Source organism: Setaria viridis, chromosome 9 (genome assembly GCF_005286985.2).
Source record: "Setaria viridis chromosome 9, Setaria_viridis_v4.0, whole genome shotgun sequence".
NCBI classification, from domain to species: domain Eukaryota; kingdom Viridiplantae; phylum Streptophyta; class Magnoliopsida; order Poales; family Poaceae; genus Setaria; species Setaria viridis.
In genome coordinates, this window is record NC_048271.2 from 9380177 (window position 1) to 9401556 (window position 21380).

A 21380-nucleotide genomic window follows, 5' to 3' on the forward strand; every position below is an offset into this window, starting at 1 on the left:
CAGTTTGTACACCCATAACAAAAAAGGTATTTTTAATGGATCTAGTTCCGCATTATCAGGTCATTTAGTATGAGGTGTAGTACTCGGAAGTCAAGAATATTCGTACTTGATTACAGTAAGTTCGAAGGCCGAACATTATTTAAGAGATTCTGACAAGGTCATCTAGTTCAATACCCAATCAACATCATTCATGGACTGCAGTTTATTGAGGCCAGATAATCAACCCTGACAGCTAATGTTTGCTGCACCTATGATAAGATTCGCGGTACGAATCAATGAATGTTTGGATATTGGTCGATGCCATCAGTCTCAAACTCCTGAAATTGTATTTTAACGGGTCAAGCAATTCCTGGTTATCCTGGGCGTTTTAATATGGAGTGTAGTACTCAGAAGTCAGGCTATTCGTACTTAATGATGTCCAACATTGTTAATAAAATTTATTTTTCTATTTTTTAAGAAATGTTGACAAGGTCATCAAGTCAAATACCCTATCTATATCATTCACTGGAGCGACGTGACTTAATTTTCCAATTTTTTTGAGTGTGTGTTGAGACTCCATGTGGCATTACTGCGTTATTTGTATTTTGAAAATACAAAAGTTCTGGGAGTCCATTACAGACATTTCTGCATCCGTTGGATCACAAGATGCGCGCACTCTTCCCTCCATCATCACCGCAGCAGAACACTAACATTCAGGCTCTCTTGTAGCATGGCATTTTCGTTTTTTCCCCTCCTGATACCATGTGCAAATTAAACCGATTCCTGTGAAACCCCCTGCATTTCAAAAGAGGCCTTGATTGGTGAACCGAATAGATCACAACCTCAGTGACTTTCAGTGGTAAAAAGAAGGTCTTTGAGCAATCAATCAATCTATTTGCCATAAAAATTCTGCAGTCTTTAGTACTACTAGGCTGTTTCCGCAACATTCAGGGCGAAATTCCACCATTCTACCATTACAACTCTGCCGGGCTACCACGATTCACTTCAAGGAATCATGATCCATCGAACCAGGCATCTCTGTTTCAGGCCTCCATCATCCGCAGATGAAGCCCTGTCCCATGCTGTCCGCAGGTGCTGGAGTGGCGCACGCGCGGTCGGACGAGAGGAAGCTGTAGATGACGGCGTCCCTGGCCTGGGCGCCGCCGCGGCCGGCGATGTAGCGGCGCAGCAGCCCCTCCCTCCGGAAGCCGGCCTTCTCCAGCACCCGCTGCGACCGCGCGTTGTCCACGTCCGTCACCGCCTCCAGCCGCTCCAGCCCCGGCAGGTCGTCGAACACCCTCCCCACCACCTGCACGATGGCGGCGGCGGCGATGCCCCGGCCCCAGTGGTCCCGCGCCAGGGCGTAGCCGAGGTTGGCCCGGCGGCCGCCCTCGTCGGCGTACGGCCACACGGAGACCTGCCCCACGGGCACGGGGCGGCCGCCGCCGTCGCCGACGCAGACGGCGCGGAACCACGGGTGGCCCAGCACGGTGTCCCTGATCTGCGCCACGGCCTGCTCCCGGGTGGCGCAGAGCGGCCGCTTCAGGAACCGCATCACGCGGTCGTCCGACGCCCACGCCATGAAGGCGTCCGCGTCCGCCAGGCCCAGCGGCCGCAGCGACACCACCGGCGCCCTCGCCAGCGCCGTGGGGTCTGTTGGATCACCTCCCCGTCGCTGCCGGTCATGCACGTCGCCCTCGGCGGGCGGCGGTTCCATCGTTTGCTGCTGCCTGCTGGTTGATGAGCTAGCTTGGCCTTGGAGCAGTGCGCATCGGTGCAACCGTACCAATTGGGTGTGTCGCGGTTAGCATCAAACGTGTCACGGTCAATCTGTCGTGTGGATGGATAAGAACATGATGCAACAACTAATTAACAGCGTTGCACGCACTAACGAGTGATCTTATCTTCTCTCCATACTCCTTTTCACTTTCAAATTCGTACGGTTCTTCATTTTTTTACGCACTCACACTACCACACGTCACATATACTCACATGGCATAGAACGTTACAAAATGTGCTCCGAGAAGCGCGCGCGCGTCGTCGATTGCAGAGGAAAGCCCAGGTAGAGAGCAGAGCAGAAACATCGCAGCCCAGCTACGGCCCATTGGACTCCACGGGCTGGCGGCGACGGTCCGTATCGACGAGGCTGAACATGACCATGTCCCTGGGCCTTCCCTTGAGCACGATGTACTTCCTCAGCGTCCCCTCCCTGACGAACCCGGCCTTCTCCAGCACGCGCTGCGACGCCGGGTTCTCCACGTCGGCCACGGCCTCCAGGCGCAGCAGCCACGGCCACGCCGCGAACACGGCCTCCGCCGCCGCCCGCACCGCGCGCGTCGCCACGCCGCGGCCCCAGTGCGCGCGCGCCACGCGGTACCCAACGGACGCCCTGAAGAGGCGCCCGTCCTCGGCCGGCGCCGGCTTTACGGAGACGGACCCCACCACCACGGCGCCGGCGCAGATGGCGCGGTACCACGGGTGCGGGAGGACGTGGTCGGCGATGTAGCGGCGGGCCTGGTCCACGTGCTCGTAGGCGTCGCGGCGCTGGAAGCGGGCTACGAGCGGGTCCGACGCCCACGACATGAGCGCCTCGGCGTCCGCGTCCGACGGCGTGAACTCGCGGAGGGTGACGACGACCTCGTCGGGCTCCGCCGCTGGGGATCCTCCCTGCTGGAGCTCCATGCCCGTCGTCTTCGTCGCCGCGATCAACACCTCGAGCTCGAGTAGGCCGTCATGTTACCGGCAGGTATATGTAGAGTGCCAGACTTGGACGAGCCGGCGGGCTTGACCAGTCCATGGTGTTGACTCGAGAGCATTCAGAGACCATGGGCCGCCAAACGATTGTGGCCGGCGGTACACGTCATCATGGTTGCCGCGGCCCGGGGTTGCAAGATTCCGTTTGCGAAAGTGACGCTCTCGACGGCGCAGGTATGGTTTCTGAGCAGTACCATTGTTACGACAGAGAGGTTGTCTTCTTGATGAGTAGTGGAATGGGTGGAGGACCTGCGTGCCATTTGAGTAGCTCGAATTTTTTTTTAAAAAACGAGCTAGCAGGAGAGCTGCTGCTATATTAAAAGAGAGGAAAACCTCGACGAGCCGTTTGTAAACTATACAAGCTGTACACTCGCATCCCCGAAACGGAAAGGTAGAACTCCGCTATGACAACTAGTAAAAAAAGGACAGAGATAGCTCGAAAATTTCAGTATACTGGTGAATTTATAGCCCAAGGATTTTTTTTCAAACGTTCCATCGGCATGCAGAGATGGACACGTCTTTCTGTTACACACCTTGATGGATCGAAGAGCTGCCTGGAAGCAACAATTAATTTAGGAGCATTTTCCTTTTCTTTTTAGAGTAGTTATACAAGTGTGTTCTGCAAATTAAGGGAGCGTTTGGTTCACTTTGCTTATTTTTAGCACGTGTCACGTCGAATGTTTAGATACTAATTAGGAGTATTAAACATAGACTATTTACAAAACCCATTACATAAGTAGAGGCTAAACGGCGAGACGAATCTATTAAGCCTAAATAAGCCTAATTAATCCATCATTAGCAAATATTTACTGTAGCAACGCATTGTCAAATCATGGACTAATTAGGGTTAATAGATTCGTCTCGCCGTTTCGCCTCCACTTATGTAATGAATTTTGTAAATAGTCTACGTTTAATACTTCTAATTAGTATCTAAATATTCGATGTGACGAGTACTAAAAATAAGCAGGAGAAACCAAACCAGGCCTAAGCTGGGCAACAAACCTCCAGACTAGACTAGGGTGTTCTTAAGATTGCTGTTCTCTACACACTGCTGCTGCTTTCGAACTGCCATCGTCTTGTCTGTCAGTAGCAGCTCAGTTATCAGTATTTGCACATCTGAATGAAGCAAATGATTCACGCGAATTCGAAGGAGAGCAACGGCATGGAGCAGCAGGAGGACGACGAGCCGGGGCCGCATCGGCTGCCGCGCGACGTCCTCGCGGACGTCCTCCGCCGCCTCCCGCCCCGCGGCCTCGCCGTGTCCAGGTGCGTCTGCAGGGACTGGCCCGCCGCCTTCTGCGCGCCGCCGTCGACGCCGTCCTCCCGCGGTCGCTGGACGCGCTCCTCGTGAACTACCCCGACCTCTCCCACACCGAGTTCTTCTCCCGCCCCGCGCCCGTCTCCGGCAAGCTCGCCGGCTACCTGCCCCCCGACGGCTTCCCCGGAGCGTACCGGTCCTACGCGGTCAGGGACCACTGCAACGGCCTCCTCCTGCTGCGTGGCTACGTGGTGAACCCCGCCACGCGGAGGCGGGCGCCATTGCCCCCCGCCACCGCACCTGGACGGGTTGGGCCTCTGCCACGACTACCTCGTCTACGACCCCGCCGTGTCGCTGCACTACGAGGTCCTCAGGATCCCTCGCATCTCTGAAAGTTGCATTTACAATCCCATGGTTCGTTACGATCGCCGCCCATATTGGTATCGCGGTCATATTTTTATTCCTGGATGTGACGCAAAGATTGAGGACATAGGGTGGCCGCCGTCGCCGTACATGATCCCTGTCTTCTCGTCGAGGACAGGGCACTGGGAGATGAGATCTTGTGTTCGGGAAGGGCTCGCTGTGGGGTCTGTAGCTGACGTGCTACCGTCGATTCGCTGCTTGGCAGGGGATCTCCCCGCTGTAATATTGGAGAAGAGAGCTCTATGTGCAAGACCAAACTAACTGTGTGATGAGGTACTCGATCTTATCATCGCATCACTGTTTTTTTTTCCTTTTGTAAAACTGTTTTGTTCCCCCAAAATATACGATTTAATCATGCTTGCTTTTTATTTTTCAGAATATCATTGGCAAGCAATAAATACCAAGTAATAAGACCTCCATTGGTCTATGGCAGTCGCGCAATCCCCAGGCTTCGTCTGGTGAGATCGGATCTTGGATCTTGTGATTCATGTATTATGTGATGCAACCGAAGCTAACCCTCATCGACTTCGAGTCTGGATCTTGGATGAATCTTGTGATCATATGAAGTGGGTGATGACCATGACCTGAGGCCCGTGTTGGCGCATTGGAATCACCATAAGAAATTAGATGGGCCCTGGTTCTTGCAAGATACCAACTATTATGAGGAGCACCGCGGAGAAGAGAACACGACCGAACCAGTGGAATGTGAGCTCGAATGGAACTCTGACAACGATGACTTTCTTGAAGAGGGAGTTGAAATAGACGCTGGTGGTGATGACGACATGTGCTTAATTGGATTCCATCCCTGCAAAGAGGTTGTCTTCTTGAGATGCTTATTAGAGCAACTCCAAGAGTATTTTAAAAAATTCTTCCCCAAAACTATGTATTGAGGGCTCTTTCAAAAAAAATTTCCCCCAAAAACATATCAACCCACGACAGATCACTAATAATCAGCCCTCAATATTTCAAAACAGGCCACGTCATCCTAATTGAACCCATTATCTTCTCCACCCTGTGATTCAGCCATTGTTGCTCCGCCGAAGCTCTCCACTCAATCTCTCCCTCTGTTCTCTGCTCCCTTCTCTCCGCTTGATCTCTCCCTCTGTTTTCCAATCGGCAAAGCAAGGCAACTGAAGCTTCTCCACTCTTCTTCCACTGATCAAATCCAAGCAGGCAATCTCCTTTTCCTCACCAATCGGCAGAGTAACAACTCAATATCTACGCCATGACCGCAACCCTGAACTGCTCCTTTCTTGCTTCTTCTGAATAGCACAGCACCATGCCACTACCCAAGCTCCTTCAAGCCAAGAACCAGGTGCTGCTCCTCTCCCAGGCCCCGCGCGTTGCTTCGCAGTGGTGCTCCTCGAGCACACGCAACGGCGCACCACTGCCCTCCCCATCCTCGCCGCGTGCATGGAGCTGGCCTGACGCACCGCGAACAGCGCGACCGCAAATAACCGCCGCTTGGGGAAGGCCTGGCGCCGCCGCCACCGTCGCCGCACGGGGAAATGGCGCACGCGAAAAAAAAAAGGCGCGAGTGACAATCGCGGGTGCACGCGGGCGGATTGGGGGAGGAGGAGCGCCGTGCAAATTTGCGGGAAACATAGCTCCGGATGCGGGTGGCCGCAAATTTGCGGGAGGTTTGGGGAATCTGTTGAAGCAACTTTTTTTCTTTTAGGGGTAATTTAAGGAAGCTCTTAGAATTGCTCTTAGAATGCAAAGCGCTTGCTTGTCATTTGAGTAGCTCCAAGGTTCAAAACTTGGGCAACCTATCCCCCAAATCATGCAATGCTACTTGTGATAGCGTTGACACTACTTTTTCTTACACTCCTTGCTGGATGGAAGAGCTTCCGGCAGTAACTAGCCTAGAAACTTACTACTTCAGCATAGGGTTTAGCGTTATTACTGTTTATGGTTTTTGGTTGTTCAGGATTTAGGAGACAACCATACTTCTATGGTGAACATGAACACCTTTCCCTTTGTTTAATTCACACACAAGTGTTGTTTTTCTATTGCGAAATAACTTACTCGACATCTCCAATTTTCATTTTAAAAAAAATACTTGATGCTCTTGGCTTTTTCTAGTCTTGGAGGTGCTACTTTGACAACCATTTTTGTATTAGGATGTAACCATCTTTAACAAATATGTGAGATTACGAAAGTAATATATATTCAATGCAAATATATACTTACGATTTTCATGTTTCCAAGCTAACTATTTTGAGAGGTCTTGCTGGTCAACGTTTTGAAAGTTGTACTTAATATTAGCAAAACATCGAATACTTGCTAGTTTCTCAGTACAAAGGTTTGGGAATAATTAACTTATTGTTTGAGTTGCGAGGCCTAGTCATCTTGTAGTGTATTCAAAGTTTGAATCAAACAGACTAACTAAAAAAAGATGCGAGATGGTGGAAACCTGCAGCCTCTGAAAATAAAACAGTGACGGTGGTCTAGAAACGGAGGATGAGGATATGTGGTACACAATTTGGATTAGTAATGAAGCCCCCTCAGTGTATAGTTTTATTGTATAGTTACCAAGACTGAGAACTAGGTATTGTATCAGTGGAGTATTATAAGGATGAAACTTGTCTCATATCTGATGAAACTCTCCTCATAAATGACCTTGCCAAGTCAGTAAAACTGCTGATGTGATAAAAAAAATTAATATCCATGGAACATTTTGTGAAACTCCACTGAAACTGCCCTAAGCGGGAGATAGCATGCTGAGATTGCAGCTTGCTTTCCGTTGCATCTAGCATCAAACCTAGGATAGATTTTGGCAAGCGACGCGGCAGATGTGATGGCCATTGGCCAGCCTCAACGGAACAGATTATGACTCATCTGACGTTGTCGCTCTAGTGAGAGGAATGGAAAGTCCTCATTGCTTCTAACTGGGTCGAATGCGTGTGATTATCCCGTGCTGCTTTGCTGTCTGTTGACTCTATTCGTCCTCGCATTACGGGGGTGTTCGGGAGGAGGGGGCTAAATTTTAGCCCCCGTCGCATCGAATGTTTGACACTAATTAGGAGTATTAAATCTAGACTAATTATAAAACTAATTACACAACCTCTAGGTTAAATCGCGACACGAATCTATTAAGCCTAATTAGTCCATGATTTGACAATGTGGTGTTAATTAGGTTTAATAGATTCGTCTCGCGATTTAGCCTAGGGGTTCTGCAATTAGTTTTATAATTAGCTTATATTTAATCCTCCTAATTAGTATCCGAACATCCGATGTGATAGGACTAAAGTTTAGCCTCTAGTATTCAAACGTCCCCTATCTCACGTTGGACGATTTCCCCTGCTTCATTGATTTGAACCATTAAGTTGCCCCTACTTCATGACCAGCGTGCAAGCGTCATCCTTTTTGTGTGATTCCCACGAGAACAGATTAGGAATTAGGCGTGCTACTGCAGTTACGATAAAATAATTTGAGCTTAAACATAAACTTGTGCAAGGTGAAGCAGAAAAGAAAAAAAAAGTCATCCAAGAAATGAGCAATCAATCATTGAATTGCCAATCTTTTCTTCCTATTTTTTAAAAGTACTCCTTCCGTTCCAATATTTTGACTTTTATATGTTCTAGACATGCACTATAACGACCTACGATTTGGTAAATTGAGACCCATCGAAAGGCAAAAAATGGAAAAACTCAAAAAATCAAGTACAATGGTACAAAGTTCGATTTGGCAAGGGCACACAGTAAATAAATAGTCCAATTGTTCTCATTGGGCTACAAGTGATTATAAACGAGTCTATCTAACATCGGGCCAGCCCAACTAAGTTGGTGGGCTGAGTAGTTAGGCCGAGCACGCAAAGCAATTCGTCGTCGTTGTTGGTGTTCCGATCCGACCCGACGCGAGCCAGATCCATCCATCTGGCCGAAACCGCAAGGTAGCAAAACCCAAACCCAGAGGCAGCGAGCGTCGCCGCCGGCGGCGGCGATGGATCCCCTCGCCGTGCTCCGCGACTACGCCGCCCGCAACGAGCTGGACAAGATCATCTTCTCCGGCGACGACATCCTCTTCGGCTCCGACTACACCTTCCCGGCCAACACCCCCACCGCCTTCACCTCCAAGCAGAACAACCGCCCCTACCCGCTCTCCGCCGCCGTCTTCCTCGCGCAGCACCACGACCTCAAGCACACCGACTTCATCCAGGCCGCGCGCCTCCGCCGCATCCCGCCCGTCTCCCTCCCCGACCGCAAGACCTTCCTCGACTTCCTCCGCTACGGCCACAACTCGCTCCCCTCCGCCGACCCGCTCCTCCCCTCCGCCTTCCCGCCGCAGGAGACCCACCTCCACCCGCCCTCGCCGCCGCCCGAGGACCCCGCGGCTGCCGAGGAGGCCACCACGGGCGCGCAAATCCGCGCTCTCGAGCGGCCCTTCAAGGACCGCAACGCGCTCCTCGACGCCCGCGGCCGCGACTTCCTCGCCGTCTTCCAGGCCGCCCTGCGCCGCCAGGACGAGCAGCGCAAGGCCGGGGGCAAGGATGCCGCGGCCTCCTCCCGCCCAGACTCCGGCGCCGGGGCGTCCGCCCTCGCCAAGCCCAAGGTCGTGGACAGGGCCCTGGGCGACGGCGTCGTGCCAATCATCCTCGTTCCCAGCGCCTCGCAGACGCTGATTACGATCTACAACGTTAAGGAGTTCCTCGAGGACGGGGTCTTCGTGCCCAGCGAGGAGAGGATGCGGGCGACCAAAGGAGGGAAGCCGGAGAGTGTCACGGTGCAAAAGAAGCTGATTCGTGCGGAGAGAGCAGGCGCGGCTGGGGGCGCGGTCTCCTTCGAGGTGAGGGACAAGCCGGCTTCGCTCAAGTCGGATGATTGGGGGCGGGTGGTGGCCGTGTTTGTGCTCGGCAAGGAGTGGCAGTTCAAGGACTGGCCCTTCAAGGACCATGTGGAGATCTTCAACAGAGGTCTACCTCTTACCCCTTTATTTTTCCTTACATGGTATTCTTCATGCATTTGAATCTGTCTTACATGGCTGTGTAGCTTCATTGTAGTTGAAATTTATGTTTGTAGCTTCATTTGAGAGGTAGAATGCTTTATGTGGTTCTCACGGTTGCTTTGGTGTCGTTTGGTAGGAGCTTACTTGTTATTACATTGAGTTAGAAATACTTATTTCACTATTGTTGTTGAGCAAGAAATTACTTTTCTGCTGTGTTTGTTGCTGCTTCAGGAATTAAACAGAGACACGTACTAATTGAACTTCCCTGTTTAGCTTCTTTGCACGTTACATGTGATTTTTTCCCTTCTCTTTTGGCTGCAACTACTGAACATTAACACCCGCTCTACTAATTCCCTATTTGCCATTGAAAAAAGATGTGCTTCTCTATTTGTCACTGAAATTTTAAACTTCCTTATCTGCCGTCGAATTTAACTTTCAGCCTAGCAATGCCTGCGTCACCTTTCTTGCATTTGTGTTAGTGATGCCCATAGTCCTTCCTTATAGATAGGCATTTGTGCTGTCCTTTCTTCCTTGTGTGTTGCTGGCTTAATGGCTGGTATGGTTCTGAGGGATCACAGTATGCAATAGACATGTGGACAACCTTACTCTTACTAGTGGGTATTTCTCTACCATCCAGTCAACAAAGTCCTTCAAATTTGTTGTGCCAGAATCTAAAACCTTCTCAACAATAAAAGCACTGCAATCCTTCCTAGTTTTTTTTGGGGTTACCAAGAAGTTTGATTTCTAGTAAATAACTAGATTAGGGATCCATCCTGTGAATCAAAGTTGTACAAAGCATCAACATACTACTGCATGGATGGCACTGTTCTACAAAAGAAATGCATGGAGGTGAGGGTTCTTACCCTTCTGGGAGAAATGTGTGGCAAGGGCTTGCCACTGGATTTGCCATTTCCTGGCTGCGGACCTCCATCCAGGCCACACAGAGTAGCAGCGTCCGCTCCACGCGCCATCAACTATGCCTATTCCACGCCTTCCGCTTTGCCCGTGCTGCGTAGTCCCCTCCCGGCCCGCGCTATGCCTTCTTGCAGCTCTCTGCCCGCGTCAGGCCACGTTTCCACTGGCACACCTTGCCCAACCCTCAGCCGTGAAGCACTGGAGCACCCGTCTGCACCATGGATATCCCCGTCTGATCCGATCCCAACTCTTGATCTAGGGTTCTAAGGAGGAGCAAATGTGAGAGATGGGGATATGCCTGATGCGAATGGGATAAGGGAGAGGGGAGGTGTGGCCAGGTTTTGGAGGGTAGTATGGTCATTAGCCCAAAAAACTGACATGTGCAAATGGAAATGCGATGATGATGGCTGACGGAACCTATGGTAGTGGCACAAAAGGGTTGAAAGTTATATTTGATGGCAGATAAGGAAGTTTAAAATTTTCAGTGGCAAATAGGTAATTTTTCTTAATACTGGAGAAACGCTTCTACAATTGTAAGTTCAGGTCACTATATTCTCTCATATACTTTCGATTACTCTATATTTGCTTAATACTATAATTGTGCTGGACATATACCATAATTTTTCTTGATATTGTATTGCTCCATTCTAGGATATGATTAACTTGGCATGAAAATACTGCATTGAGTGCAAAGAAGCAAACTCTAGATTGTTCTGTTTCTCATGCAGCATAATATGACATACTATTCATTTGCTCTAACATCTTGAAACTTTCCTCAGTTATTGGTTTCTATGTGCGCTTTGAAGATGATAGTGTGGAGGCAGCCAAGGTGGTTAAACAGTGGAATGTGAAAATCATATCTGTGAGTATGGGGTAAAAGTTGAAATTTTCTTGGTTTCTATCAACTTCAGTGCTGCAAAATGCTTACCGCTACGTGGTCGTGTTATGGTGCAGATAAGCAAAAATAAAAGACATCAAGATCGGACAGCTGCTCTTGAGGTATGGGAGCGCTTGGAGGAGTTTATGCGGGCGCGCACATAATTGAAGTAACATGTGTACCATAACTGTGATCATGTACGCTTTCTGATTTCACTTTTACTGCAACGAAGATCCTGAGTTCTTGTTGAATTTCTCAGTTGAGTTCTAACAGGATTGGATATGTTGTTCTGTGCATGACTAGATTTTTCTGCTCAGTGACTATTAGAGATACTCTTATGGAATAATCAACTTTTGGTTACATAGTCAAGTGTACACATTTAGCTGTGTGCATTTTTCTGCAGCTAGTTATTTAATGAGTCTTCTGACCTGAATAACTTTCTTATGGATCCTCTTCCATCTGCAAAATGTTAGAATGTGTGTCATGGATCATAAAACAGGGTTTGTAAATACTATAAAGTCAATTTGATTTTGGGCATTGTTTGGCTTGTGTGGTCGTGTGGACAAACAGTTCATGTCCGTAATTGTTAGTGTATACAATTGTAGTGACTATGCATGGTGGTTTTGTGAACTGTGCAAGTTACCCTTTTAAATTAATTCAACTGTTCTTGAAGTTATGTTCCCATATTCTGAAGTTTTGTTACTGCAATTCAGTCATTGAACCATTTGCTGAAATTTAGCTAGTCAATATCCTCACCGTAATTTTGCTGATGGTGGAATGTTGATAAGTGATTATTTGCTGATGTGGTAGCTGGGTGAGGAATTGGACAACTGCATCTTATATTATATATTTTCTTATTGATATGCTTCGGCTACGCATTTTGCTAAGGATATTTACTTCACCTGTTTATTGTCTGGGCCTCTAGGCAGCAGTATATATCTCATTGTATTTTTTAATAAATTTATTGAAGCATTTTCTGTGGTATCATACTTCTCAGTGACCTTGATTCTCAATGTCATTTTTCAGTGGACTATTAAGGACCCAATTGTTTTGTTGAGCTGGAGGCTTTATGCTTGCTGAATACTAAGGATAAAAGCATACCATTGTCCAGACTCAGCTCCATATCTTGGTGACAGTAGATGATGGCAGAGCGTCGTGTGTGTGGAAGCTACACCCACCAAGATTACAACTTTTGTACACTAGATTAGGCTGCCACGTGCTCTGTTTACTTGTAACATTGTACTGTAGCTGCTAACTTACAATTTTCTTGGCAAGTATACGAGATTGCTTGCAAGTTGCGCATAAATTCCTTGAAACAAGTCTTGCTGCTTCTCTATCTTAGAGTCACTGAAGAGAATGTTTTTATGGCCATGTTATTTTCTGAGCAAGTGTGCGAGAAACGTTTACATTGGATCTTGTAAGAATTATCTGCTTCAGTTGCTCTGATGTAAGCATCGGCCTGATGCGTGAACACCTACCATCCTTTGACCTCCGGGGGCAGCTTTGCTGCATTGTAGATTCCGTAGAGCAAACACGTTTTTATTGCAACTGCACAAAGGTAGGGTGCGGTTTCAACTTATACTGTATCACATCACATGTACAGCAGCACATTTGGCGTTGCAATACCTTAGCAAGTTACAGCTACACAGACAGGGTTGCAACTGAAGCGAGAAACACGGTGATGAACACAGTGCCAGCAGCCATGCCTCTGGACCTCGTGGCGCCCGCTGCATGCAGCAGTTGTGGGAGCTTATACCCGGCGCCGGCCGGCGCCGTTGCGGCGGCAGGAGAATCCTCGGCCGGTTCCGGTGACGCACCCGACGCGTCTGGATCAGCCGCCGCCGTGCTCGACGACGGTTCTTCGGTTGCAGGCGTGGTGGCTGCCGGAGTCGTCGTCGTCTCGGACGGAGGCGAAGCAGATCCCTCGCCGTCGCCGGCGTCAGCTGCAGAGTCACAAGCAATAATGGCAGCATGTCAACACTGGTGGGCACTGTGTATGTATACCAAGAGTGGGTGGGTGCTGCAATGCTTGTGCACGTACCGTCGCATGGGTTGGGCAGGTGGCAGACGTTGGGGATGATGGTCTGGGCCTGGCCGAGGATGAGGCCGACGGGGCTGGGCGCGAGCTTGGACGCGGCGCAGAGGCAGGGCGCCTGCGCCTGTAGGAAGCTCCGGAGCTGGGAGCAGCAGTCGGTGAGCGTCGCCGAGCTGACGCCGAAGACGTAGCCGATGCACGGCGACAGGCTGAGCGGCGCCGGCGGGCAGCTGGGCAGCGCCGGGAACGCCTCCGGCTGCTGCTGCGCCGCGGACAGCGTCGCCGCCGCCGTGACCATGACGGCGAGGGCGAGGGTCACCGGGTGGAGCTGCCGCAACGACGACATGACGGGACGCGGCGAGGTGTCTTCGGTAGGGACCACTACGATTACACGAGACGAGGTGCGGTTGTACGAGACGGGAAGGGATCAAGTGGCGACGGTGGTTTATACTGTGGACGGTTGCGAAAAATGGGGGAAAAAGCTTGTGTGCCTCACCAGGTGGATGGGCCGGTCTATCTAACTCGCTTTGGTGTGGGAGTTTGGAACTCTGGATTGGTTTGCATGCTGCGAACGCGACCTGGGGTTCTTCTGGAGGCTTTATCGGTGAGCAGACCGGCGAACATACGTCTCTGCCTGCCTCCATGACTCCATGAGAATGGATCCGAGGTCCCTTTCTTATTGCATTCCAGAATCTGGTTGTGTCTCTGTTGACCTCATAGCTCGCTCGGGTTGGTGATCAGCTCAGTTCCTCCCAATGGTTTCTTTCCCCTCTACTGTTGCTACTGGAGTCTAGCTGGACTCGATGCGCATCGTGTTAGACGCACATGTTTCGGCCACTAGAGGCAAGTCAGCGTCACGGTGAGCTAAGTTTGTGCACCAGCTGCCAGTGCCAGGCTCAGTTTCTTGGGCGCGACAACCTGTTTTGGAAACTGAAACGACGATTCCAGAGTAGGTTGGTGGTGTCACTGGTGTGAGTCGCGCGTAGGTAGGACTACCGTACTAGGCAATTCTTGTGAAGCACAAACGCGGCACGCATGCAGGCTGTAACTAAAACGATGCGCAAATAGCTGGGCATTTTTCCCTGGAAGACGAGTCCATTTCACGTGGTAAAGCAACGAGGAGCTATCAAAGCGCGCTAGCCTGACAACGGGGCCACGTCCCATGCCTTCGCCTGTGTGCCGTCGCCCCCGCGGTGGCTGAGACAAGCAACTCAACTCATCAGTCATCAACGCCGGTCGCCGGAAAATGCCACCGGCCGCCCCCCTTTCCCGCTCTGCAACGCGTGCAGAGCCTCATCGCTCTTCGTAAATTTGGTGCTTGTAGTCTTCATTGTTTATCTGTTGCTTTTCAGTTTATGAACTAGTGGCTCTGGAGAAGAAGATGCTGATACGCAATTCTTGTGTTCAAATTGCAGGAAGATGAACGCAATGGAGCTGAGTTTCTGCAGGCTAGGCTGCAGATGCTGATGACGATGCAACCAAACTGCCAAAGAAATCCAGCTATGCTACCTGGAGTGCAGTTCACGTTTTCAGTGAAACTCATTACATTGACACTTACTTTGTAGGAGCCATATGTTTATTTCATGAACCGCGGTAAATCGGCATAAACTGAATTCAGTGGCAACTCTGTGCGTGGTCACTGGTCACATCTCACAGCAAGCACAGAACAGTACCGCATCATGGAACATGAACGACATGCTACAAAATCCACACATCTGAAAGTACGCACCACGGAAACGATCACACGACTCGGAACGATCGTAGCAGTGCATAATCCGATCAAGAGTTCAGAGAAGGTAAACGCCCAACAACGTCATGAAGAGAGCGGCGGCAGAGATGCCGCGGTAGCCTGCTGCAGCAGCTCCCGTGTCAAGCAAGCCTGGAACTGACTTCACTCCAGCACCACCGCCTGGCGCCGTCGTGTCCACACCGGTCGGCCCGGTCTCCGGCGCCGCCGCAGCGGTCGCGCCAGACCCTGGCGCCGGCGTCGTCGTCGGACCAGCCGGGGCACCGCCCGTGGTCGTCCCCGAGCAGGCGTTGGCGGGCAGGTCGCACGAGCTGGGCAGCAGCTGGCCGAGCGCGGACCCGAGACCACCGAGCTGGGCCGCCGGCCCCGACGCCATCGCGGCGCAGAGGCACGGCGCCTGGGACTGGAACATGGCCCGTATCTGGGCGCAGCACTCCGCCGGCGGTGACGAGGAGTTGCTGGTGAAGAAGCCCAGGCACGGCGCCAGGGTGGCCTGCGCCGGCGGGCACGCAGCCGGCAAGCTCGGCACCGCGGGCGGCGCCGCCATCGGTGTCGTCGTCGTCGGCTGCGGCACCGGCAGTGGCTGCGGCTGCGCCGTCACGGCGCACATCAGGGCCGTCACGGCGAGGGCCAGGCACGGCCTGGTGACCGACGAAGGGAAGAAGCCGAGCTGCCGGTGCTGAGCCATCGTCGGAGCTAGCGCACGACGTCGGCACGATCACGAGCGTGACGTGTCGTTCACCAGGTCGGCGAGTTGTGAAATTTTAAGGCATGTGTTGTCGTGGTTTATATACGCGGTCAGTATGTGACACGAACTGTTGGAGGAGAAATAGGTGCGACCGTGACCGTGAGAGTGGGAGGCTGCTTTGTGGTCGGGTGGATGCACTGCCCTATCTAACTTGTGATGTAACCGATGATGGGTTTGAGACTGATGATACCTCGCGTTGCGACCAACAGCAGGTTACACTTTTTGCAGGATATAAACGTTGCTTTCCTTTCTCCAGCGACTTTGGTGAGAAAAATCTAAGGATGGGCCTTCTATCAACCACTTCAAAAGACAGTGACACTATCTAGTTAAGTTTTTTTTTTGCAAAGATCTTAATTAATAGTTACTTTAGTTACACTTATTATTTAAACGGATCATTTACACTGAGTTTACATGTGTGTAGTGTATGAATCAATTGGCAAGTGGCACAGTAAACGCCATTTATCCTCCAATCCTCTAATTTGAAGCTCGAGTAGTCGTCCTTCGCGGCTTGTATTTGTAGCTTGAGAAAAAAAAGGAGGAAATTACTATAGTTATTGTAGAATATTCTATATTCTCATACCACATATCGACTAAAGAATGCAATGGCAGCTCGTGGTTGCTCGCTGCATGGATTCGCTGAGGACTGCCTACGGGGAAGTTGAGGCAGAAGAACCGTTGCATGTTGAAGTGGCATATTTTATTCTAGACTTTTAAACAGGAATAGAAATATGAACGTGTGCCCCATGTTAACATGGAAAACACCTTTAGTACTGGTCGGGAACCCCTCAGTACCGGTTGAAATAACCGGTACTAAAAGGTATTAAAAAATTTTAAAAATAAATCCCCTGCCGGCCCCGCCCCTCGCCCCGCTGCCCTCCGCCCACCCCTCGCCCCCCGCCACGCTACCCCTTCGCCCACGCTACCCGCCCTCCCTCCGCCCGCCCTCCGCCCGTCGTCGCGGCCGCTCCCGCCGCCCATCATCGCTCGCCTTCGCCCTTCGCCCGATGGCTGCCGCCGCTCCTCGCCTCAAGCACGAGGTGAGGGGCGAGCGAAGGAGGGAGGAGAGGGGAGGTTGGGGAGGGAGCTGGTGGAGGAGGAAGGAGGGGCTCCTGGTCAGAGGGAGAGCTGAGAGGTTGAGGGAGCTGAGAGATTGAGGGAGGCGGAGGGAGAGGATAAGGGAGCGAGGGGGCCGGTGCAAATTCAAAAGGCGGCGCGCGGATGGAGGGAACATCGGGTGGAGGTTCCACCCGATACTAAAGGCTCTCAGGCACATTAGTACCGGGTGGAGGCCCCACCCGGTACTAAAGGGTCACGGTCACAGGGATCTCCTCAGGAACTATCCGATAGGCTCAGTACTAATGCTTACATAGTACCGGGTCAAAATGCAGCCGGTACTGAGCCTCGGGACGAATGGACATCACCAGGCACTCCTGCAGGCTGCCGGGCACGTTCAACCGGCTCAATCTCGTCAGGAAGCAGACCCGATTTGCGGGCACAGGTTACGCTGCACCCGACGGACGGCGTTCATCGGTGGTGCGTGGGCAAGACGTTTGGAGACCAGCACCGTGGCGCCACGAGCCTGTGACTGCCGAGCAGCAACCTTCCCACCTCTGATGACCGATGACTCAAAGAAAGGCAACCCCTCATCACTGGCTTTAGTTGCTTGGATCTCCATGTGGCGCAGTGGTACTTCGACTTCATGGTCCAGTGTCCACAGCCTGCGCTTCCTCTCGAGCTCGCTGCCGTGGGAGGAGGAGTGTCCCGCACAGCTCGCTCTCCGGGAGCGCCGATTTGATGCGCGAGAAGACGTTGCTTGCCGCCACCAGTGACGTCAGGCCGTCGTGTGCACGAGGCACGCGTGCCTGCTCAGCCCCTGTCAGTTGTCACCAGCGCCCGCTCACCGCTCAGTGAACGGCGAGCCGAGGACGGACGAGGCTTCGTTCGCTCTTCCACCACCAAGCATTGCGTCCTCAATGCCCAGCTGAGCAGCAAGCTCCGCCGCCCTGTGCCCTTGTGTACGTAGAGACCTGCAGCAGCCAGCAGGTGTGTCGCATCTGATGCCACCCGGACCCTGGAGGTGCCCTTGACGGCGGTTTCGTGGTAGGTCGTGAGCAGACCGCGCGTCGTGTCCTCAACCTCAAGGGCCGAAGCTTGAGAGGCGATCGTAGCCTGCTGTTGTGTCACCTCTCTGGAACGAAGAACCTGCTGGTCGTGGAGGGGTGACAGCTGAACCTCGTTTCCCTCCGTGTGACGTCTGCCGCCGTCATGATGGCTGCCACTGCCCCGATAGCGGCTTGCAACGCGGCGAGCGTTCCCGCTCGCGGTGGACATCTCCGTGTCCCGCCTTGTACTGGGGTTGGGCACGCGTATCACGCGCGTCCCTGCCCCGGCCAGTCGTCGTCGTCATCATCGTCGCGCCTCCACTTGTACATGTCCTTGCCGAAGTTCGGGTAGTCATTATTGTCGCCGCGCCGGCTCCGCTCTGTCTTGTCCCTCTGCCTGCTCTCGTCGCGCTCATCCCCTTCTTCCCCTTGTGGAGCTGGTACGAGCGTACGTGACGGATGGTGGTGCCGTGCGTGGCTGATTAAAGCGGCTGACTGCTGGACTCCCCTTCCCCATCCGCCACACCCAAATTCCAGGTGGGGTACGAGCTCGAACGCCTCCAGCAAGGGGACGACGCGCGCACTCGTCAGAAGGAGGAGGCCGAGCGCCGTCAGAAGGGGGAAGAGGAGCCCCGCCAGAAGGAGGCCGACGACCTCGCCGTCGTCCTCGCCGGCTCGCCGAGCAGGCGACCGCGATAGCCGTCCTCCATGCCCAGGCAATCTCCGTCCTCAACATCCGGTCGCTTGTTCCGATCGTCCTCGACATCCCGGCGAACAACTACCGCAAATGGCATGGGCTCTTTCTCGTCGTTCTCCGCAAGTACGCGCTGGGTACTCCACGATCCTCACATGGCTATTCGGCACCATCTCCGCCGCCCTGCAGGAAGATGTCATGGAGCCCGAAACCACCGCCCGCATTACATGGCTCGTCCTTGAGGATCAGTTCCTCGGCAACAAGGAAAGTCGTGCTCTCCATCTTGAAGCTGCCTTCCGCACGTTCGTCCAAGGTGACCTCCCCGTCGCTGAATATTCCCGGCGGCTTAAATCAATGGCGGACGCCCTCGCCGTCGCCGAGTTCAACGATCCCGTCACCGACCGTCAACTTGTGCTCTCCTTCATCCGCGGCCTGAATGACAAGTATGCCCACATGGTGTCGTTCCTCAAGACTCAGCGCCCGTTCCCGACCTTCGCCGCCGAAGTTCGCTCCATCCTCCTCCTTGAGGAGCTCTCTGTCAAGGATCGCCGCATCCACCGCGCTTGTGGCGGCCATTGGGCAGTCTCCGCGCCAACAGCAGCAGCCCTCCGGCGGTGGCCGGAGCACGGGCGGCTCCGAACGGGCGCCCATCCAACAACGGTGGCAATCGGCGTCGTCGCGGCAAGGGGAACGGCGGCGGTGGTCAGGGTTCGGGCGCCGGTGGTCACGGTTCTCGAGCGCCCAGCGCGCCGATGGCCAGGGCACGGGCGGCCAAGGGTCGGGCGCACAGGGCGCTGCCGCTGCCGGCATGCCATCCTAGGCCAACTCATGGGCCGGGACAGTGCAGGTCTGGTCGCACCAGGCCCCCTCCATCCTTGGGCCAAGGCCCATCACGCCGCCTCCGCCAGTTTCCCTTCCAGCAGGCCCGATCTGCTCCCCAGGCCTATGCTGCGTACGGATCTGCTCCCCCGGCCTCCGGCTCTTGCCGTTAGGATAGCACGGGTCAAGGCCCCTATATGTACTCACGTATATCCCAGATCAGTACAAATCTGTTCTTCCTTTCTCTGTTTACAGACACAATACTTGCTCCCGTGCTGCCGATCTCTGGCGGTGTCGCCGACACGAGAATGGAGGTCAGCTGCGCATCCCTGGCTCCGCTAGGAGCTAGCTAGCGAAGGTGAGCCAAAACCGCTTGGAGATGAGGCTCGGATCGGATTAGCAGTCCAAGCCCATAAATCGATCGTCTTCGTCTCTCTGCACGATGAATGAGGTCTGTTTCAATGCTTTCAAGAGCACAGCCCGGTCTTGCTCTCTCTTTTTTTTTTAAAGAAAAACGACGAGCACAGGTCCGTTAACTTCTCGGCGATTGTCCGCTGTCCGCCGTGCATGCCCAGGCACACCGTCCAGGCATAGGCTGACCCTGAACAGCAGGATTACACGCCTGGCGTGGTTCAGGCACCTCCATCGTCTGATAAAGTGTGTTTCGACGCCGTGGCGCTTGACGGATTTCTTCTTCTTTTTTCCCGCCTCTTCGCGTTGTCGCCGATGTTTGAACTTGATGGGGAATGTGCCGGGTGGAGAACGCGTGGCCCAGGACACCAGGGCGGTGTTCTCCCACCCAGTCGTGGAGGAGGTCGGCGTCGATGGCGTGCGACGTCGGGGCACAGCGCTGGGTCGCCGAGCTGCATCATGATATCGTCGGTGGTGCGGGGCGGAGGCGGCGGGAGCTCGACCGAGACGAGCGGCGACACGGCGCCGCAGACGTCCGGAACAGGGACCCGCCAAGCCGGGGCGCGCCGCGACACCGGCGCCGGTTGCTTGCAGACTCGCTCGCGGTGGCCGGAGCGGTTGCAGAGAAAACCGCGGATGGGGTCTCCACACGATGCTGCGCGGTGGTTGGGACTGAAGGTCTGAAGCAAATGAAGCACCTGCCCTATCTCCTCGATCTCTCTTCTCTCCGCGATGCTAGCTCTTCTCTGCCCTCCACCGCTGTCTTCTCCGTGTCGCCCACGACAACCTTGAGGAAGGAGACGTCATTGACCAGGTTACACTGGACCAAAGGTGTCGCATTGTTTCGCACTTTCGTTTCGCGTATGCTGGTTTCAGTTGAGGCGGATATATTTAATTTGCATAGTTAGTATGTGAACAGGAAAATATAAAATAGTACTAGTGTTTCTGTCAATTAAGCTTGTCTAATTCCAATGCCTCGCACGCTGTCTGTTGCTTCATATTTGTGCGATGCAGACATGGAGATGAGGATGAGCATGACAGCCAGGAGGCGAGGGGTGGAGAGAACACGACAGCATCACCGGGAAACACGACAAGCTCCGAGCAGCGGCGGCCACAACACCCTGGCGTGCACCGAACTCTGAGTTATTCGTCTAAATATACACGTTATATTTATATACATAATGAAAATTATAAATCTAAAAATATCAAAATGATTTATATTTTGGAATGGAGTATTGAGTTTTGCATCAGTGGTTGGGTTACTTATGTTGGTGTCCTTTTGTGGCTTTAATCTCACCGAAACAATTGTACCGAATTTTGCGTATACGAGAACAGGGTTACCTTTCTTAGGGGAAAAAAAATAAAAACAGCAATTGCCGGCGCCCAGCGTCTAGATTCAACGTACGTTGAACCTAGAGGTGGTGGCATTGTGTACGGCTCCGTACATGCATGCTCCCGCGCTCGCCCACCGGAGTCCCAAGAACACGACAGCATCACCGGGAAACACGACAACCTCTGAGCAGCGGCGGCAACACCCTGGCGTGCACCGAGCCGGAGCCCGGATAAGCACGCATAGGCAGACAGCGGCGAGCCGGCGAGACGTGGCGACCCGGCTGGCTCCTGCCACGCTGCCTCCCTCCACGTAGCCGCGCCCCCTCGCCACGTACGAGC

General features: G+C 52.9%; 5 protein-coding genes and 1 pseudogene across 6 annotated transcripts; 2 read left to right on the forward strand and 4 right to left on the reverse strand.

Moving 5' to 3' along the window:
- Window positions 1-852: 852 nt before the first annotated feature.
- On the reverse strand, window positions 853-1704 carry LOC117839114 (uncharacterized). The gene has a single exon (XM_034719370.2). The coding sequence runs from the start codon at window positions 1694-1696 to the stop codon at window positions 1034-1036; it is 663 nt and encodes a 220-aa protein (XP_034575261.1). The 5' UTR covers window positions 1697-1704; the 3' UTR covers window positions 853-1033.
- Window positions 1705-1874: 170 nt separating this feature from the next.
- On the reverse strand, window positions 1875-2793 carry LOC117839115 (uncharacterized). The gene has a single exon (XM_034719371.2). The coding sequence runs from the start codon at window positions 2659-2661 to the stop codon at window positions 2074-2076; it is 588 nt and encodes a 195-aa protein (XP_034575262.1). The 5' UTR covers window positions 2662-2793; the 3' UTR covers window positions 1875-2073.
- A 1102-nt stretch (window positions 2794-3895) lies between these two features.
- LOC117835223 (uncharacterized) lies at window positions 3896-5863 on the forward strand (annotated as a pseudogene).
- Window positions 5864-8263: 2400 nt separating this feature from the next.
- On the forward strand, window positions 8264-12524 carry LOC117839642 (protein CDC73 homolog). Its single transcript, XM_034720031.2, has 4 exons — window positions 8264-9329; window positions 11056-11138; window positions 11231-11350; window positions 12180-12524. The coding sequence occupies exons 1-3, from the start codon at window positions 8360-8362 to the stop codon at window positions 11315-11317; spliced, it is 1140 nt and encodes a 379-aa protein (XP_034575922.1). The 5' UTR covers window positions 8264-8359; the 3' UTR covers window positions 11318-11350; window positions 12180-12524.
- On the reverse strand, window positions 12502-13972 carry LOC117839644 (non-specific lipid transfer protein GPI-anchored 15). Of its 2 annotated transcripts, XM_034720033.2 has the most exons (3): window positions 13195-13972; window positions 12780-13096; window positions 12502-12701 (listed from the first exon to the last, which is right to left on the reverse strand). In XM_034720033.2, exons 1-2 carry the CDS (start codon window positions 13532-13534, stop codon window positions 12795-12797), a joined length of 642 nt encoding a protein of 213 aa, XP_034575924.1. In that variant the 5' UTR covers window positions 13535-13972; the 3' UTR covers window positions 12502-12701; window positions 12780-12794. The 2 variants fall into 2 exon arrangements, with proteins under 2 accessions (XP_034575924.1, XP_034575923.1); XM_034720032.2 differs by having other exon boundaries at window positions 12677-13096; window positions 13195-13956.
- Window positions 13973-14742: 770 nt separating this feature from the next.
- On the reverse strand, window positions 14743-15711 carry LOC117837008 (uncharacterized). The gene has a single exon (XM_034716542.2). It carries the CDS (start codon window positions 15621-15623, stop codon window positions 14976-14978), a length of 648 nt encoding a protein of 215 aa, XP_034572433.1. The 5' UTR covers window positions 15624-15711; the 3' UTR covers window positions 14743-14975.
- Window positions 15712-21380: the final 5669 nt, after the last annotated feature.

Excerpts from the sequence above, each read along its gene's own strand:
- LOC117839644 (XM_034720033.2), bottom strand. The coding sequence starts at position 13,534 with ATGTCGTCGTTGCGGCAGCTCCACCCGGTGACCCTCGCCCTCGCCGTC. Across the intron at positions 13,097-13,194 it reads CCTGCCCAACCCATGCGACG|CTGACGCCGGCGACGGCGAG; the intron begins GTACGTGCACAA and ends GTGACTCTGCAG.
- LOC117839114 (XM_034719370.2), bottom strand. The coding sequence starts at position 1,696 with ATGGAACCGCCGCCCGCCGAGGGCGACGTGCATGACCGGCAGCGACGG.
- LOC117837008 (XM_034716542.2), bottom strand. The coding sequence starts at position 15,623 with ATGGCTCAGCACCGGCAGCTCGGCTTCTTCCCTTCGTCGGTCACCAGG.
- LOC117839642 (XM_034720031.2), top strand. The coding sequence starts at position 8,360 with ATGGATCCCCTCGCCGTGCTCCGCGACTACGCCGCCCGCAACGAGCTG. Across the intron at positions 9,330-11,055 it reads TGTGGAGATCTTCAACAGAG|TTATTGGTTTCTATGTGCGC; the intron begins GTCTACCTCTTA and ends AACTTTCCTCAG. Across the intron at positions 11,139-11,230 it reads GGAATGTGAAAATCATATCT|ATAAGCAAAAATAAAAGACA; the intron begins GTGAGTATGGGG and ends GTTATGGTGCAG.
- LOC117839115 (XM_034719371.2), bottom strand. The coding sequence starts at position 2,661 with ATGGAGCTCCAGCAGGGAGGATCCCCAGCGGCGGAGCCCGACGAGGTC.